General features: G+C 29.0%; 4 protein-coding genes across 7 annotated transcripts in view; 2 read left to right on the forward strand and 2 right to left on the reverse strand.

Annotated features, from left to right (window-relative positions):
* Positions 1 to 2,991, forward strand: part of LOC130440459 (carboxypeptidase B-like) — a 10,945-nt gene extending 7,954 nt beyond the window's left edge. Inside the window, exons 6-8 of the mRNA XM_056773611.1 lie at positions 974 to 1,083; positions 1,831 to 2,110; positions 2,493 to 2,991. Of these exons, the coding sequence (XP_056629589.1) occupies positions 974 to 1,083; positions 1,831 to 2,110; positions 2,493 to 2,589 (487 nt within the window). The 3' untranslated portion in view covers positions 2,590 to 2,991. The remainder of the gene's footprint in view (positions 1 to 973; positions 1,084 to 1,830; positions 2,111 to 2,492) is intronic.
* Positions 1 to 5,336, reverse strand: part of LOC130440456 (centrosomal protein of 162 kDa) — a 22,380-nt gene extending 17,044 nt beyond the window's left edge. The window contains exons 1-2 of the mRNA XM_056773604.1: positions 4,224 to 5,336; positions 3,541 to 3,852 (exon numbers count right to left, since the gene is read on the reverse strand). Coding sequence (XP_056629582.1) covers positions 3,541 to 3,852; positions 4,224 to 4,823 — 912 coding nt within the window. The 5' untranslated portion in view covers positions 4,824 to 5,336. The remainder of the gene's footprint in view (positions 1 to 3,540; positions 3,853 to 4,223) is intronic.
* On the forward strand, positions 5,307 to 12,346 carry LOC130440457 (THO complex subunit 1). 3 transcript variants are annotated; one of them, XM_056773607.1, is made up of 9 exons: positions 5,307 to 5,527; positions 5,677 to 5,879; positions 5,964 to 6,258; positions 6,317 to 6,699; positions 7,962 to 8,173; positions 8,624 to 8,796; positions 9,777 to 9,897; positions 11,241 to 11,743; positions 11,878 to 12,346. In XM_056773607.1, exons 2-9 carry the CDS (start codon positions 5,841 to 5,843, stop codon positions 12,072 to 12,074), a joined length of 1,923 nt encoding a protein of 640 aa, XP_056629585.1. In that variant the 5' UTR covers positions 5,307 to 5,527; positions 5,677 to 5,840; the 3' UTR covers positions 12,075 to 12,346. The 3 variants fall into 3 exon arrangements, with proteins under 3 accessions (XP_056629585.1, XP_056629583.1, XP_056629586.1); XM_056773605.1 differs by having other exon boundaries at positions 5,820 to 5,879; XM_056773608.1 differs by having other exon boundaries at positions 5,307 to 5,385; positions 5,820 to 5,879.
* Positions 11,901 to 19,008, reverse strand: LOC130440458 (arginyl-tRNA--protein transferase 1). Of its 2 annotated transcripts, none has more exons than XM_056773609.1 (7): positions 18,690 to 19,006; positions 18,457 to 18,583; positions 17,087 to 17,388; positions 16,284 to 16,510; positions 15,845 to 16,006; positions 13,970 to 14,154; positions 11,901 to 12,966 (listed from the first exon to the last, which is right to left on the reverse strand). In XM_056773609.1, the coding sequence occupies exons 1-7, from the start codon at positions 18,787 to 18,789 to the stop codon at positions 12,570 to 12,572; spliced, it is 1,500 nt and encodes a 499-aa protein (XP_056629587.1). In that variant the 5' UTR covers positions 18,790 to 19,006; the 3' UTR covers positions 11,901 to 12,569. The 2 variants fall into 2 exon arrangements, with proteins under 2 accessions (XP_056629587.1, XP_056629588.1); XM_056773610.1 differs by lacking the exon at positions 15,845 to 16,006 and adding an exon at positions 14,662 to 14,811 and having other exon boundaries at positions 12,485 to 12,966; positions 18,690 to 19,008.
* Between the last annotated feature and the right edge of the window lie 86 nt (positions 19,009 to 19,094).

Genomic DNA, 19,094 nt, shown 5'->3' on the forward strand with positions numbered 1-19,094 from the left:
AGCTTTGAAAGTGCTAAATTTTCCATTGAAGATGATGACCGATCGAAAAGGCCTGTTTCTGTGTCAGTCCCCGAAAATATCGATGCAGTCATGACATGATTTTATTAGACCGCCGAATTGGGCTAAAACGGATATCTAAAGCACTGAATATTTCATACGAACGCGTTCATCATATAGTTCACGTCAATTTGGACATGAGAAAAATTGCTGCAAAATGGATCCCCAAATGTTTGAATGTTGACCAAAAGCGTGCTCGATTTGAAAACGATGTAGACTTCTTAAACTGAATTGTTACGATGGATGAGACTTGGGTACATTTCTACGATCCAAAAACAAAATCTGCTGGAAAAGTTCTTGATTCAGTTTTTTGGGATTGCCATGGAGTAATCATTATTGATTTTTTGGATAAGGATAACAATCAGTAACAAGAAACAATAACTGGAGATTACTATTCGACATTACTGACCACTCTACAGGAAACAATTAAAGAGAAAAGACGCTGAAAGCTATCCAACGGTGTTTTGTTTTTGCAGTACAACGCCCCCGTACACAAATCTCTCTTACAAAAATTCGTGATTTAGAGTTTGAATTACATCTCTTTACTCAAGAGGAGAATATGTTGAGTAATAAAATATTTTGACATTGAAATTTGGTTTGGTTCTATAATAGGTTAAGAATTTTTCAATTTATCCTCGTACGATATACGTCCGTGTAGTTATTACGGTTCTCGATTAGATATTCTTCTATCTTGTACTGTACTAAATCACTGCCCGGACTTATAACATAAATAACTATTCTGAAATATAACCATAATATTACGTACCCAATTGTAGTATACTATGTCGCTGTTTAATATTAAAATTGCTCGGCGCGCTCAAAACGACATCCTGATAAACACTATAATCACAAATAAATTGCTAGTGCCGTTTCTAAATAATTCATCAAGTTTTAAATAGATGAATTTGTTTTCTAGCTATAGATGGGGTGGACAAGGATCATCAAAAAATCCTTGCAGTGAAACATACGGTGGATCGAGTCCTTTCTCAGAACCAGAAACAGAAGCTATTAGGAAATTTATAACAGGTACAAATGCGAAATTATTTGTTCCAAATTTCTGTTTAAACTTTCACAGATTGAATTATAAGCTATTTAAGGTGAACTATTACCATTAATGTATACCTAACATTTATCTTTCGTCCTTATCATCATCAGCATCATGCCGTTTAATCTATTGGATTATGACTAGCGCTTGGGGCGCCTACATATCCCTTTATTAGGGATTTTGCTTTTAAATTTCGTTTTACAGAAAAAAAACGAATCGGGTACAAATGGGGGCTCAGTTAACGTCTGGTACCATGTTTACACCAAACGTCCTTTCAGACAGGTACATTTTACTCGTCTATTTACGTTTTATAATTTAATATTCAGTTGTAGCAAGTTAACGAGGTATAATAATGATTTTTTTCTAAATTCCAAGTAGGATTACAATTAAGTGTATCAGTCTAAATAACGGCGTATAATGCCGTCCAATTTATAATGATTCAAATGCCTTTTAAGGAATACTTTCTCTCATAAGATATACATATTTTTAAGGGTATTTATAAAAATAATAAATTTATAGAATGAGGTATCTACAAGGGTTTTTATAATCTGCAATTAGTATTGGAAGAACTCTATCAATCTACTTACAACAAAAAACTTGGCAGTGACAGATTTCACGCATAATGTCAGTCTTAACAGTAAGTCTGGTATAAATAAAATTCGACTGTATCACTGTATACTGAATTTGCATTTGTATTTGCTGCGCTTGAATAAATGGACTTATTACAGGAACTACAGCTAAATGGAGAGCATATATTTCTTTTCATTCTTACGGGCAATATATATTGTATCCTTGGGGATACAACAGAGCTGTTCCTCCAGATTACCAAGATTTAGAAGCAGTTGGTCGAAAAGCAGCAACAGCTATACGAAATTCAGGTGGCCCAAATTATACTGTCGGACCTGCTGGAACTACCCTTTATCCAGCTTCGGGTGGATCAGATGACTGGGCCAAAGGAGCCATCCACATGAAATATGCTTACACATTGGAATTAAGGGATAATGGAAGGTAAGAATGGAACAGTATCTTTTCTCAGCTTTTACTGCAAAAGTACTAAATTTATCCGTACAAAAAGATGAAATATAATACTGGTGATTCATATCAAATGACGAATATATAAACAATATTCTGGTTAAAATAACTGTTACTACTCATTAAAACAGCATTTCTATGAACTTGGAAACTGTAGTGGAGTGAACACACTAGAGTTATAATACTCTGGTCATACATTAACAGACATTAATAAGTTTAATTTTGGTTTTGTAGAAAATGCAACTGATCACTATTAACTAAGGAAATATCTTTATGAAACAAAATAGTAAATGAATATGCTCTAATACTTATATTACAACAAATCCTAATTAATTTGATTAACTTTATCATTTTTTAGGCATGGTTTCATACTGCCAGCAAATTTCATAAACCCAACAGCTAATGAGGCATTAGCAGCTGTTCGTGTGATAGTGGAAGCAGCTCATAAAGCGTAGATAACCAAAAGCAGAAATAAATTTATTAAAACAATCTTTACATGTATCTTTGATAATGCGTGGTGCTACTGTACAGAATAAAATTGGTTTTTAACCAAGATACCTTTCTCGTTGGAAATTATTTTCAATTTCATTCACATATTAGTCAATATTGAAATTAAGAGGACCTATGTTATGTCATATATTTTAGTATGGTGATAAGTATTTATTTTTCAATAATCTTAATTCAAAGATTTCAACTTTCAAAAAATGTGGGAACTTATAAAAGCAAATAAATAATGACGAAAATTAGTAATTTCATTATAGAAAAATATGTCCTCTCAAATATAATATGTTGCCATAAATATGTAAGAATTGAATAAATGTCTGCTTAATATGAATAAACTTATGTTGAAAAAATAATATCTAATCTTTGGAATTTGGAAACAAGTCACAACTTTCTGTCTAGGTTGCAAAATGTTTTGCACATTCACCCTGTGATTTTTTCTTTTGGTATAAAATTGTAATTTCTCCTATAAAATCATAGTAATAATCTTCTCAAAGTCAATAGTCTCTATTATGTTTACAATTGAAATGAGAATTGAGTACTAGAAGATTAACATACTAATTTTACCAATTGAGTGAAAGGTAGACATTTTCCCATTAAAAATGATGACAGCACACATAAATTTCTTTTTAAGTTATAGTGTTACAGGTAGTATTTCTAAAGCCAATTAAAGTAAAGACATTCAGATTATTACATGTTTTAATACCATATATTTAAGATATATTAGCTCTTAGAATCAAGAAAATTTATAATTTTTGTGTTAATTTCCTTGATTTTGGGTTTGATTATATCACACCCCTCCTTACCTTTTTTTAATTTTGCTGTGATTATATAAAGTAATGAACTGAAAATTTCTACAGGTAAGTATATACAAAATTTTCATAACAAATATTGATCTTTCTTACCTTAAAATCTTCCAATTCTTTTTTTAAAAGTTTGTTGTGTCTCTCTAAATCTTCAATCAAACATTGTTTTCTAGCATCATCTTCCACATATTTCTGCAATTTTTCATCCAACTTTCTAAAATGTTCTCTTTTAGTTTCAACTATTGGTGCCTGCACATTTTTGCCCAAAGAGGCAACTTCTGACTGACTCTTAACAATTGTTTTAACACGAGAAGTATTTGAATCTTTGAAATAATTCAACGATTGAGATTTTATAATATTTGATGATTTTCCAGTGCTTAATTCAGAATCAATATCTTGATCAATAGCAGACTGTAATATAAAATGGAACATAATAAATCTCTTAGTTTGAAATTTGATGAAGTTTTGTGGAAACATTTCCAATTTCTGGATTGAATTTGTACAATAGTATTATAGCATTTAAATTAGCAGTAGACTTAAATGATATCACTAACTCAAGGCAAAGTTACATGTTTTCAACAAACAAATGTTTGTTTTTCTTAATATTCACTTTTCTCTTTGAACATTTTTGAGGTTTTTTGTATTGCTTGTATTTATATATTCATCACTGTTTAAATTATTAAAATTAATTTAACAAAGCCAAATTTTCATATTTCATAATATACATCTGAGAGTGATTACTCAATCAATTATATTTTAAAATATACACAAAATTTCTTTACCTTTTTTATAGCTCCTTCTATATTTTTTTTGTCAATGCAATTTAACTCTTTTGATTCATTGCAAATTGAATTATTGGTAGGAGACCCCTTAGCTGAATGCATCTTACTTTCATCAGAAAAATCTTCACTATAATCGTCATCACTTTGACTCATCTCTTGAACTTCTGGTTCTTGAGGATCAGGGTCCATTGGTAAAGGACTCAAACTCTTTGGAGTTGGTGTAGAGTCTTTCGAAATATTTGATAACAGATCAGATATATTTTGGGACGTTTTACTTCTCTGACTTAGTTGTTCAAAGCTCTTGGAACTTTCAATATATATTTTTTCTGCTTCTTTAAGTAGATCATCTATGCTCCTTTCTCCAACTGATTTTTCATAAGGGCCTAATGGACTTTGGGCAGCAACTCTATTTATTTCTTCTATAATACTTCCTACATCTACATCAAGATTAAAATTACTATTTTTATCATTTGATAAATTATTAATGGACGAGGAAGACTGTAATTCCAATTGAGGGGCTAAAGAATTGTTCTCATTAGTATCTGCAACACTGTTTACAGACGATTTGAGCCACCAGAAATTTTTATTCCTAGTTTCCATGTTGATATTGACTAATCTCCACCTTTGGTGTTGATTGTAACACTTTTAAAAAGACCTTGAAGGCAAATTATTGAATTAACAAAGTTTAAATATAAGTTTCACAATAATCCCTTTAAATTAGACACAAGCTTTTATTTACAAACAACTATGACATTTCTATGGATATTCTTCTTTTAAGATATTCAACATTAATACCTCTTATAATGTTATTTCAGGCACATGATCTGTCAGCTGACTCCTTTATGCATGCTTGATCATATAAGTTTCTTTGATTCACACTTTCACAAATATGACATCCATACTCTTCTTCTTTAGATAAATATATTCGCCTGAAACTCTTTAAATATAAATCCTCATCACTTTTATTGCAGTATTTTTTCTTATTCTCCTCAAAATCTCTACGTATACATTCTGCATCATTGGTCTCAATCAGCATCTGTAACGATCACGAACACATTGAGCGTCCACTGTCAAGACTTTTTTGTTTTATGTGTCTTGTTAATATATGACAGGTATATTTTCAAGAGGCTGTTTGGGTTGCTTTTATTGAACTTAACAAGTGGTAAATGTGGAGTTATTTTGTTTAGTTCCTTTTCAACGAATTACGAGGTCTATTTATCACTCACCCACTTTTTGTATTTAAAAATTGTCATTATAATTCAAAACGAAATTGGAAAAGCTCAGTCATATCTACATATTTATGGGTATGTTCTGTGTACTTGTACATGTCATTGAATAGCTAAATGCGGTTATACATTTGACGTCTACAATGTAAACATTTTATGAAATAGAAGAAAGCATGCTATAACCTCATATTTCCACGGTTAGGTACTTTTAGTTTTATTGATTTTAGTGTAATATCATAACCACAGACCACTTTCTTAGTTATCTCTGATTGTAACTTTTATATCCCAGTTGTATTTATATTTAATAATAGCTAAGGAATAGATAAATACGTAGCTGCACATTGAAATAAGTATAAAAATGATATTTTAGATTAAATATAAACAATCGAAAATGAATTACAATTTCGAATTTTTACGAAAGGAGTATAAAGTAAGTATACTGTAAATTATTGTTAAGAAAGTCTGGCTGAATAATTGATTTAATTTTATTTTACTTACCTGTTATAAATTTTAGAACGTTTTACAAAAATCCTTCAAAACTAACAATGTGGACCTTCTTGAACAAAAGGTAAAATCATTTGGGAAAACTGAAATTGACTTGAAATCCCCTTTAGATCAAACTCTTCGAGATCTGCTACTAAATATACTTGAAGAAGAGAAAAGTGTTGTTATTTTAAAAGATTATGTGGACTTTTCTATTTTACTGTGTAGAAAGGGTCTAAGCTCACCAACAATACCTGTTGTTCTTCTGGGAGATATTTTTGAAACACTTACTCTCGATATATGTGAAAATATGTTTAGTTTTGTAGGTAAGTGGATATGTTCCTATTTATATTTAAGGGCATTATTGTCATTAATGTGTTTCAGAACAAAATGTGCATGTCTGGAAGGAGGAATTGTTCTTCTCTGGTTGCAAAAACAATCTTTTACGTTTATGTAATGATCTTCTAAGAAGGCTCTCTAGAACAACAGCAACAGTATTTTGTGGAAAGATTCTTTTATTTTTAGCAAAATTCTTCCCATTTTCTGAACGTTCTGGCTTAAATATTGTGAGTGAATTTAATTTAGAAAATGTGACAGAATATGGTACAGATCCAACTGATGATGATGGTATTAGTGATATCAGTAAATCAGGAGAGGAAAAAAATATTATAGATTTTACATTTTACTGCAAGTTTTGGCAACTTCAGGACTTTTTTAGAAATCCAAATCAATGCTACAATAAAGTTCAATGGAAACTTTTTAGCTCAGTAAGTTTGTCTTATTTATTTTCAGCTATTTTTTGTGGTTGCTGCGATAATTATATATTTAATAACAAATTATAAATTTAACCTTATAAATAATCAGATGTGGAAAAATAACATTTAATGTTATAGACAATTTATTTACCCAGCTGTTTTATTTGTAGATGAATGCTTAATTGAAACTTGTTAGATTATAGTAATAAAAAGTGTAGGCTTCTATTAAAGCAAGTTCTTAGAGTGCCTATTAATCCAGTGAGGGCTACCATGTTTTGTTATAACACATGGAAAAAGGTTGCATAGGAATCATTTTCTCATAACATCAAAGTGGAATTAAGAAAAATTCCAGGCATTGTTTTTTTATTTCCATTTTGTTTAAAAAAATGAGGTACACACATTTAAAACATGCATGTGTTTTAGGAAACATTTAAACCCTGGTTATTTTTGTTACTTAATGAACTATCTACTAAAAATCTGTCAGTAACTTTTTGGGTATAAATCAGAAATTGTCAGCTTCTATAATATGACAAATGGTGGATCAATTTTGTTCGTTGAACAATGTGGCACATAATACCAAGAGGTGGTAATGTTCTATACAACAATGTATATAGCAGGTGAAAATTATAAACAATTCTAGCAACAATAATTGAAGTATCAAATAAAAAAATTGTTGAAAGCTATTGCCTTATCATTATTAGATGAACACCTGGAAAGAAGATCAACAGCTCAAAATATACCACTAGAAGTAGACGTCAATAAGCAACAATTATTAAAAATGCAGAAAATTTGCCAAATGTGTCTACTGCTAAGAAAAAAAAGTGTGTTAAGTGTGAAAATGACAATAAATCAAAATACTATTATCAATATTCAAATTATTATCTTTATTATTTCTAGTTTGATTAGAAATTAGTTTTTATATTCTGTATAAAAAATTTATAATCTATACATTATTGAATAAATATTGATTTAATTTTAATACAAACTCTTTTTTATCATAATGTAGGTCTGGTGAACACAGTGCTATCAAATTTGTATACAAAAGAGGCGCTACCACTGTCAGGTTAATAAACATACTAAATCCATAAGTTACATTTGACATGACGTTTTGGTGACCTCAATTCAATACTAGCGCCTCTAGTTGCAAATCTTGTAGCCCTCACTGCTTCAAGGTTTAAGTTTCCTAGACCATTACACTGCAGTTAGATAATTTAATACAATTATCTGTTAATGAATATACCTAAATAGATATCAAATATTCTATTTATTTCTAGCATGCCACTAATGTGTTAAATACATTCCAAGGAATAAAACTAGATTATGTAACTTCTACGGAGAAGTCCTCAAATTTGGGATATTTTGCAAAATATCTTACTAGCCAAAAACTGTTGGATTTACAATTGCATGATGTAAATTTTAGAAGATCTGTTCTATTACAATTCTTGATTGTTTTCCAGTACTTTACTTCCACAGTTAAATTTAAATCGTAAGTATACTAATAGTATAGTATATAGTATATGTACTAATATTTTTCCTATTTTGTTAATTTTTGTGGCTAAATAGTAACTTTTACCTACAAAAACAACTACCTCGTAGAGACATAATTAATTTGTCTATATTCTACTGTTGTGATATTATTCTTATAGTCGCTGCCCAGCAGCTGTCATGTAACAGCTAAGCTTCACAAGAAAAATGTCAGAACACCGCAATACTACCATAAAATTAAATGCTAGATTATTACTAAGAACAAAGGAAAATTTCCCATATTATATCTCTAACTTATATCAGTGGACGCTTTTAATAAATAACTTTGTTTTGTGTTTTGAATCTGCAATTAATAAGCCTAACCACTGTTCTTCCCAGTTTTTGTATTATATAATAATTTGTTTTCAATTGTATAATTACATATTGTATTTATACTTCATTTCTATTTTAGGGATGCATATGAGTTAAAGAATGATCAAAAAGAATGGATAAGTACAAACACAGAGAAAGTTTATAACTTGTTGAGAGAAACTCCACCAGATGGAGAAGAATTTGCTCAAATTGTCAAAAATTTAATGCATCGGGAGGAATTGTGGAATGCATGGAAAAATGATAGTTGTCCAGGTGAGATTGAAAACAAATGTTTTTAATAGTATTTATTTCAGAATTGTATTTTTACATTCTTGGCTTGAAAAGCTTGGCTATAAAAAATAGGTAAAAATGAATGTTAAACAAATGAAAATAAAAACTATATTAAACATAATATTATCTTAATAGGACTTATATAATACTTCTGTTAGCTGTGTATTTGTGAGTTTACCACCAAGTTGAGCTTTTTTCCTTTATTCATTTGGTGAATTTGTTGTCAATTATTGAGAATAGCTATTTTTACTGAGTGTATAAATGAAAATTGATCAGTGAATTACATTATGTTTTATCTTAGCTTTGAAATTCTGAATTATTAAACTGACAGTGGCAGTTATCTAATATACTGCTATACAAAGTACATGATAGTTATAACACATCGGTATAAATGATTTTGTCAGATTGAAAGTGTGAAACATTTTCAAACCAAACCACACTTTCAACAGTCATGTAATTTTGCTTTGGAGCATTTTCAAAACCAACAAACATTTTGGTTTAAATAATTGCAAAGAAAAAAATCATTGGAGATATATCTGGTGATATGAGAGGCATTAAAAAATTATATTATTTTCCAAATAGTGCTTAACCCTATGTTTATTGTGACCAGGCCTATGGTTTTACTAAAATCATAGATTTATGTGTAAACAGTAGTTTTTTAAAATTTCGTTATTTTAATTCATAATTTTTTAAAATCATTTGATTTTGTCATCAGGAATTGGTTTCTGGGTTATTTGTACTTTGATCCAAAAATCATTTGTATAAACTTTTTGGAATTCACTTCAGTGAAAGAGAACATGGATCCTCACTCACACATTCCCACTACACTCTGGTAAAGTGTAATAGGAATCCAAAAGTTGAGCTTATTATAATTTATTGCAGTGTTCTAAGTTATATTTTTTATCAAGTTTTTTTCTTATCACTTTTAATGGGAAAAATTACAAGCAAAATTAAATTTACAGAAATTAAGAAGACCTTACCTCAGCCAGTGGAAGTATCAGAAAGTAAAAAAGATGCAGATAAACGTTTATTGGGAGATATTATAAAAGAGGCTAACAATCAAGGGAAGTACTTTATAGGCAGGTAAGTAAATTAGAAGTTATTTCCACCAATGTCACATGTCCCCAGACAAAATTTATCTCTGACAATTGAATAATCTGTATGTTTGTATTTAGGTATCTAAATTATTAAGATATTAAAATATTTTGTTATTAGAAGCTTTTTTCTCTGAGACAGAATTAGGTGAAGTAAACCTGCTTGAACATTTCTCATAAATAGTACACATTCAATCAAAGTAAAAAATTATACAAACTAGTTTCATATGATGTCATACAAGAACATTAGATGCATTAATATATCAGAAGGTCTAAGAAATAAGAAATTGATGAAATTTATATATATATATATATATATATATATATATATATATATATATATATATAAAAATTTCTTAAACCCTTTGTATGTATATGTTTATTCTTCTAAATGTTCTTGATTTTAGGTCTCTTTTGTTTTAAAATTAGTTTTTTCAATAATTTTTTAAAAGAAAGATAAAAATTGACATTTCGACTTATTTCAGTCTTTTTCAAAATATGATATTGACACTGACAATTTGTATATTTATATTATTTATATTGGATCATTACTTCAGCAAAATTAATAAAATGAGAAACTTCATAATGTTAAATAAAAATGATGTTTGTACATAGAATTAATTATAACAATCAAGGAATCAACATTAGTTTCCAAAATAACATAATCATATATGAACTATAATTTTATGTTGAATCTTCTGTTACTTTATAATTATATATATAAAAAAAGAAAGTACTGGAGTACTCTTAGAATATAATAAAAACAGACGTCGCATCGTAGAATACAATTTAAAAACGGGACAATCGTTGAAAGTACTATGAAAGGCGGGAGGAAAAAGTTGTGTTATTTATGGAAAGGAAATTAATCAATCCTGAAGTATGAACAATGATCGTAAGATACAAGCTGTAACATGTGCATCTACAGCATCGAAATGCCATCTACTACTCAGTTTAATATCAGCCCCACTCAAGCCCCTTGGTACACCAGGACCTAAATCTATATTTTGTATTTTGATAAAGACTGAAAGAAGTCGAAGTAATAACATTCGGTGGTATTGAATTGTATTAATTCTTGTAAAAATTTTTAAATTCATAGGATTCAAAATTCAATAGTCACCTACAGATCAATACTTCCAGTATCGGTATTTTGTTCAAAGATACAGAAAAAAACCATAAGTGACTTTTTGTTATTAAGATTTAAATTATTTTGTAAAATTTCTGCTTTCATTCTACGTCAATTAAGAAAAACATAGATATGCTTGAAAAACAACATATATAAAGTAATTAATTGTAAGCATTCTTTAATTTGAAAATAACCACATTTTCTTTTAGCGGTGAATTAACTAAACTATGGAATCAATGCCCAAATAATTTAGAAGCATGTAAAGGAAGAAATTTCTTACCAACATTAGAGGAATTCTTCTCGGAACCCATTCAACAATTGGAAACTAACCACAAAATAGATGATAGTATCTTAAAAGATGGTAATTTAGGATGGAGAGCGTTAAGACTACTAGCAAGGCGCAGTCCTCAATTTTTTACCTACGGTACAACAGTTACAAACTCGCTATCGAGCTATTTAGAAGTTATGATTAAAAAAATAGCCCATGAGAAGCCTGGAAAGGAAGTCACTCAAGAAAATCAAAATGATAGTGAAATGGATAATATTCTAACAGAAACAGATCAAGCAACGGATGATTTAAAACCTACAGATCAAGAAGAATTTGTAGAAGATACTATTGTCAGACCTGAAAGAAAAAATATTACTTTGCAACAATTAATGTACCTCAGCGAGAAGATTGCACCAAATTGGCAGAAATTAGCAACAAAATTAGGTGAATGTAGTCACTTTTCTTCTGGTACTGTATTTGAAAAAACTCAAGTTGAGAGTTTTTCCAATTTTTTGTAAGAAATGTTCGATGGCTGGAGAAATGAATTAAGATATTTAATTTTTTTGTTTTGTTTACAGGGTTTAAAAAAGATGAAATTGAATTTTTTGAAAAAGAGAACCCTACCCCAATAGAACAAGCGCGGAACTTACTACAATTATGGTTTGAAGATGATGAAGATGCTACGCTAGAGAATTTGGCGTATACTTTAGAAGGTCTGGAAATGAATGAAGCAGCAGAAGCTGTCAAAAGTGAAATTAATATGGAAGTTTCGTAGCATGAAATATTAGAAGGAAAATACAAAATTATGAATAAAAAAATAAAGGTAGATGTTAAAAACTGGAAAATAGGATAACACAAATTCAGTTGAAATTAATGATTCTGAGCACGTTTACTAAAATAAAACCAACACTCACATTTACACTATTTGATGCATGGGGATAGTTAACAGTTGTGTTCAGTGAGGCAAATTAGAATATTGTAATATTATTTCAATCATTGTGAACTAATAGTAAGTTTTCAATAAACCAAACACTTTATTTTTGAAAATGTTTTTATGACTCCTAATTTGATTTTGTTCAAATGGTTTGAAACTAGTATTGGCTTTATTAAATTATTATATTATCTGGAAAATAAATCTTTCTGTTGCTTTTGCTGAAATAATTACATACTTAGATTGTTTGTTAAGTTTAATTATTTCTAGTGAAATCTATCAAATTTCCATTGTTCATAATAAAATAAGAAAATGCACAAAATTCAATTTAATATAATATCATTGTTCCCAAAAAATAAGAGATCTGCAACATTTTTTGCCAATAAAATTTGCTATAAGTTTAAATTTTTCCGATTCATCTCCAAATTCATCAAAATCATCATAACGCATGAGATGTCGTTGATAAATAACTTGAATTTCTGAAATATCTCTCTGGGTGGGAAGGTTTTCATCTATAGCATCAATATCTTCTTCTAATCTGGAGTACTTATTTGCTTCTAATAAACTAATACATTTTTCGATAGGAACCCAATGGTAAGTTTCTGGGCAAACCAAATATGATGGAGTTAATTTTCCTTTGTATCTCATTTTAGGGCAAGAATGAATGTAGAAACCCATATAATAACTCGATAAATGAGGTAGATTCTTCTGCAAATAACGCGTTAACTGTACCTCCCTATAGAATTAAAACAAAAAACGTTATGATTATAAAACCAAACAATTATTCAATTCGATATTACATATTAGAGTTACCAACATGCAGATATTGTTTGTCACAATAGGATACTTTCAAGGTTTGAGAAAAAATTATTGAAAGTTCAAAAATGTTACATATATATATCATATTGCGTGACGTCATGTTTGACTAAAACACTTGTTTTTTATGATGCCAAGAAAAATTATTTCAATATTTTACAGTAATTATATATGCTTTTAATTTATAACGTGATTATGTAATGTAAGAACTTAACCTATAAAAGATTTATCACTTTACTCTTAGATATATAAAAACGTTTTATTTATACGTTACTAATAAATGAAAACTATATTATAACAACATACGCCACATTGCCGGTAACGATAACCTCGTGATCATCAAGGAGACAAGCTCAATGTTTTTATTAAACGTCACAACTGAAAACCAATGAGAATCGTTTTCTTATGTTGTTGAATTTTTTTGCGATTTCCAATTAAATATTTAAATATTATTTTTTCATATTTAATTAAATATTTTTCTTTCGGACATTCTTCATCGTAATGAAGAACTTATAAAATAAAAAGATAAATAGTTTTTAAAAAATGCAAGTACCTTATGCAAAGATGGGTGGGTGGGGTGCAGAGAATTGTTATATTGTTCGAATATTTAAGACCATTTTAATTTCTGTACATAACACAACAATTTTGTTTGAAATTATACTGTTGCTTAATACTGGAGATAGTAGTAACTCATAACTAAACAAAAGGTAAATTTCATTCCACTTCTGTAATCACCAAGTAAAATGCTAGTTAATAAATGTTAATTAACATATTTTGATGATTGATGATCACTTCTGGTACTTCTATCAATCAGCATGTTTAGTAGATATTGGCATAATTTATTACTAATTTTGCCTATGATTTCTTTTGTGTGAAGTAGTATCAAAACAATTTGAAATTTTGAATTTGTTCATGATATTCACCTCAAAGATCCATACGTTCCAAGCGTTAAACTTCTATAATCAGGATCGTAGAAAAAATAAACAGAACTAACACACCTAGGCAAAATGTCTATTACACCTACTGCTATTAATCTATCGTTTATCCAATACTGTTGATGAAAAGATCCATATCCTGGACCATCTATACCTTCAGGAAATTGTTTAGGCTAAAACGATACCTGTGATTAATTTTAAGTTGAACACTGTAGACAAAAACTGTTGAGATACATACTTGATATCAAAAGGTTTAAGGTATTTAGTTATGATCATACAGAAATACAATTTATCTCAAAAGAAATTATACAATTTTCAATAGTTTCTAGATCAAAAATAAAGCTGAGCTATAAGTAGGTACAATCGTTACAAATATACCTCATTTTAGAATTTGAAAATATTTTTTTTTCAGTAAATTTTCGCTAGTTTGTAAATTCAAAAAAAAATTTGGAACCCTAAACATATTTATTAAAAAAGTATGAACATTGAATATTATATTTTTTAATATATTATAAATTAGAACATCAAATCACCTTCTAGTTATTGCAGATAAATCAAAGTAGGTAATTACCTATATAAAATTAGATGAAACTGATAAAGTTATTTCAGTATTTCAACATTTTTTGTCAATTGAAGATTAATTTGGGCAAACTAATATAAAAAAGCAGAGCAAAATATACCTTCAAAGGTGTTTCGACCAGAAAACTATAAAATTGATCTTCATTACATTCGCTTGGGTCGTCGTTATGAATATGTATTTGATATTTTTTATACAATTCTGCACTCAAAGTATAAGTATTACATGAAACTGACATCTGTTCCACTGTAATCTATTGAATATAAAAAAATATTTAGTATATTGAGTGACAGCATAATTTAATTTTACTTAAATTTTTACAAACTATTTATTTTATGAAGAGGTAATTAGTACAGATACCTCTTATCACAATTTCTTTTGATGGAAGTGCTTCTATGCATCATAAACAACATTAAAAATTCTATTTAATAATGAAATATTCCACAAACCACAAAGTTACCAAAACCAATATAATAAGATTATTAATTATTAGACAACAGCATTTTATGCCAAGCAACCAGAAATGTGACAATGCAAATCAGACAACCGAATGTACCATCGTACTATTCTAATTTTGTCATTATTATTAATGATTGAAGCCAAAAAATTTCTCTCGTCCATCAACTTTTATCTTTAGAATCAAAATGTTCTTAACTGCCTGTTTAATTTTATCGTCGCTGTTGAATATTTCACCCTTTAACTCGGCCTTAAGCTTTGCGAACAAAAAATAGTCGGGAAGGTTAGATCCGGGCTACTTGGAGGGTGTTCAATCTCTGTGAAGCCATATTCGGGTACAGTAGTCTTGGAAAGTGAAGCAGTGTAGATTGGAGCAAGTGCACACCTCAACAACTGATTTTTCCATAATTTTTTGACACAACTCCCTTGTAAGTCAGATATGTCGTGTTGACGATTATACTTGATCCATTTGTTAATTGAAGTGATACCCTTTGTACGGGTTCTCCATTTCCAATGCCACTCCTTAGAAACTCTTCGATGTTGGATCATAGTAAAAGACCCTAGTTTTATCACCCAATACAAGTGAGAAGTTAAACAAACAGTAGCATGTCGCTTATTATAATGACAGTTGTGAAATCAAATTTTTTCAAAAAACTGCTTACATTCATGCCAAGACATAAAAATTGATATTTTTTCAGAAATTTGATATTGGAAAAGTATCAATAACCTGTCTAATGAAAATAGAAATGGCAGTATAGAATGTTAAAAGTGAAGTCACCTTTGTAATTAATATACATTTGCTCTGCTGCTTAAAAACCCTCAGACATTACCTTCAAAGGAGACTTCACTAAAAATCTGTCAAACCCATCTAATGATAATTTGCTAGGCGGATCATTATGAATAACCATTTGATACTTTTTATATAATTGAAATTCTATATCTTCTGATGCTTTCCATGTAGAATTCGGAACGCTGGTTGGAATCAAACACATCTTTACAAAAAAGTTTTAGGTTAAGAAATATTACCTGATTTAGATATCCGTAAAAGACTGTTATGCAAAGGCGTATGTTACCAAACAATATAATTGATAAATATAGAAAGGTTATGACATACTACAATTATTTTATGCTTTAATTGATTATTAGCAATAGTGTCATCCTGTATTTATTTGTGAAATTGAAAATCTTATAATCACATACTTTGTGTGGTAATTCATAAACTAATGATATAGCTCAAATTATTTCAACTAAAATAACAAAAAAACTCACTCGCAATTTTTTTTTATCATTTTCAGAAACCTCTTCAAGGAACTGTTCTAAACTTTTTTGATTAGACACGGGTGGACTTTTTTGAAATTGTAAACCTTTTGCCTTTTTCCTTTCAATTCTTAATATCTTAGCTTTTTTACAAGGTGGTTTAGTGGGATCAGCACCAACTCCTACTTTTAATGGTGTCTTTGTGTTCACCTTCAATTGACTAGAATTAGATGCTTTATCTAAAAATGAATAATATTATTATAGTTAGTTCTTGTATGCCATCAGTGACACTTATGCAATTCGTGTCGTGAGACATAATAAAATATATTTTAAATTTGAATGACTACTTTCAATAACCATTTCTCTTACTTAAGCTAGGTCATGTTCAGTTGACAGCATACATACCTTTTGCCACATCTCTACTGTTTTTAAATACACTTATTTTTACTTTCAAGCATAATTTAACAAATGGCACATGAGATGAACTGACTCATTGCAACATTGAGAACAAACTAAATAGCATATGTTATAAGAGTAAATGATTGTTGAGCAGACACTTTCTTGGTAACTGTGATAAATATTAATTTTGTTGTTTTACAATTGTAGACAATAATAATAAAATAATAAAAGAAAACTCAATTCTAGTCACCACCTTTTAAGGGTGATATCTCGGAAAGGGGTGGGCTGAGGAAATTTTGTTATAGGAATGACCCATCTTAATTTCATATGAGCAATAAACCTCCTGAATTTTGTCGCATGAATTTACAAACACCCTGTATCACTGAGCTAAAATAGACATTAACATTACTCCTTACCACATATTTTTTCAGTTTTCTGTTGCAAATTATCCATTTCATTCAGGTCAATTTCATCAGTATTAGATGTAGAAGGTGTTTCTATAGATGTAAGATTATTTTGTTGTATACTGTTGGATATACTTGCACTTAAATCACTTAAATTCATTTTTGGATGGTTTTGATGTAAATCAGAATGATTATCAGGTTCCTCAAATTGTATATTATCTTCATATTTAATATTTCCATCTTTTAGAAATTTATTAAACCTTTTAATAACCTTTTTCTGTGATTTACTTAATAGAAAATTTATCACATCACACCTAAAAAGTAAACAAATAATATAGGCAATATGAAATAAGAAAAAATAATAGTTCTATAATCTTTGAAATATTATTATTTATCTAAGAAAACTTGTCAAAAAACAATTCTTGAAATCAACGTAGAATTCAGATAATGATGAGAGAAACAATTTTTTTGGGATAAAACTTGAAACACACATTGAATCTACAATAAATGTTAAAAAATGGCCTTTTATTTTTGAAGAAAAATGAAAATGGGATTAGAAAAAAAACACTTTTGGAAAATTATTTTTTTGTACTCCAATGTTCCCTCTCTCAGACAGTGACTATTCGCATGTCCTACAGAAACAAGGGCACATGGAATAATGGAAAAATGCGTCGTAGTTTATAAAAACCCGTTGTAATTTATGAAAAAAACACGTGGTACTTCATTTTTTACTGAACTTATAAAGGAAATGCTATTTAAATTCAAAAAATTAGGTTTTGCACTACAGATCATCTAAATTATCGTCAAATTTATCTATCCAATACTGCTATAGATGTCAATATCAACATCTAAACATTTGAAGTCAAAATACAGTGTAATTGAATTAATATCTCTAATGTAAATCTACATGATAATTATTTTTAACTATTTGTAATTCTCAAAATATTTTATCAAAATAATTCTAACTGACTTTTCCTCTAAAATAAAGAAACTGTATTTTTTAATAAATGAAATATAGGATGCATTAGAGAACCACAAAATGATTGGGGAAAAAATGATAAAGATTAAAAAGAGAATGCATATATTCGTCTTTTCGACACATGAAACCAGTGATAGGAACTGTCAACACCTGTACAAAATTGGACAAGCAAAACATTATCTTATATGTCCCATGTTATAGTGATTTATAATTTTTATATCACAATTTATTTATAACAAAAATAGATTTTTTATCGTCGTGTAGATTGTATAAATTCACTAATAAATAAAATATCGCGGTTTTTTTATAAATTAGGACGGGTTTTTACAAGTACCAATTGCAGGATGTTCCTATTAATCCATTGATGTCCAGTGTTTCACAGCCCAATACATACTCTACTTACTTTATTGTGTACAAAGGGCAACAGGTTTGTTCCATTAGCGATTTGTAACAATATTTTCCTGATCTACGCCATCCTCTATCTATAAGTTCTTGATAATCGTCAACAGTAAGACTCTCGGCCCACATACCTAGAAAAAATAATTAACAATTATATAAAATATCACAGAAAATATCCAGCTTATAAAGAAAATATTAAATTCCATTTTAGAGATGTTATTTGAAATGAAAACTAGCCTTGTGATATACTATTTTCACTTTTACAGTAACCACAACTATGCTTGTTCGTATCCTCAAACCATCTAACAACACTAACTTTATTCAAATCCATTGTCATATTATTTACTGTTTCTATAATTTAAACAAAAAGTATTTGTTTCTCTCAACATATTTGCTAAATAAGAAAATTTGACGTCTGTCACACCCTAATAAGTATAAATCATAGATGAACCACATTCTAATTTTCACCGACTTTCTTTGTTCATAAATTAACAGGTTTATTGTATTTGTTGTAGTTCTGGAACTATAATAGAATCTAACTTCAATAGAGAAACGGCGATATGGAAGACTGATTGCAAATCAGGTGATAAGTGATTAATATATTAATTGTAACTTTATTTAAGTACGACTTGTAGTAAGGTC

This window comes from Diorhabda sublineata, chromosome 2 (assembly GCF_026230105.1).
Source record: "Diorhabda sublineata isolate icDioSubl1.1 chromosome 2, icDioSubl1.1, whole genome shotgun sequence".
NCBI lineage: Eukaryota > Metazoa > Arthropoda > Insecta > Coleoptera > Chrysomelidae > Diorhabda > Diorhabda sublineata.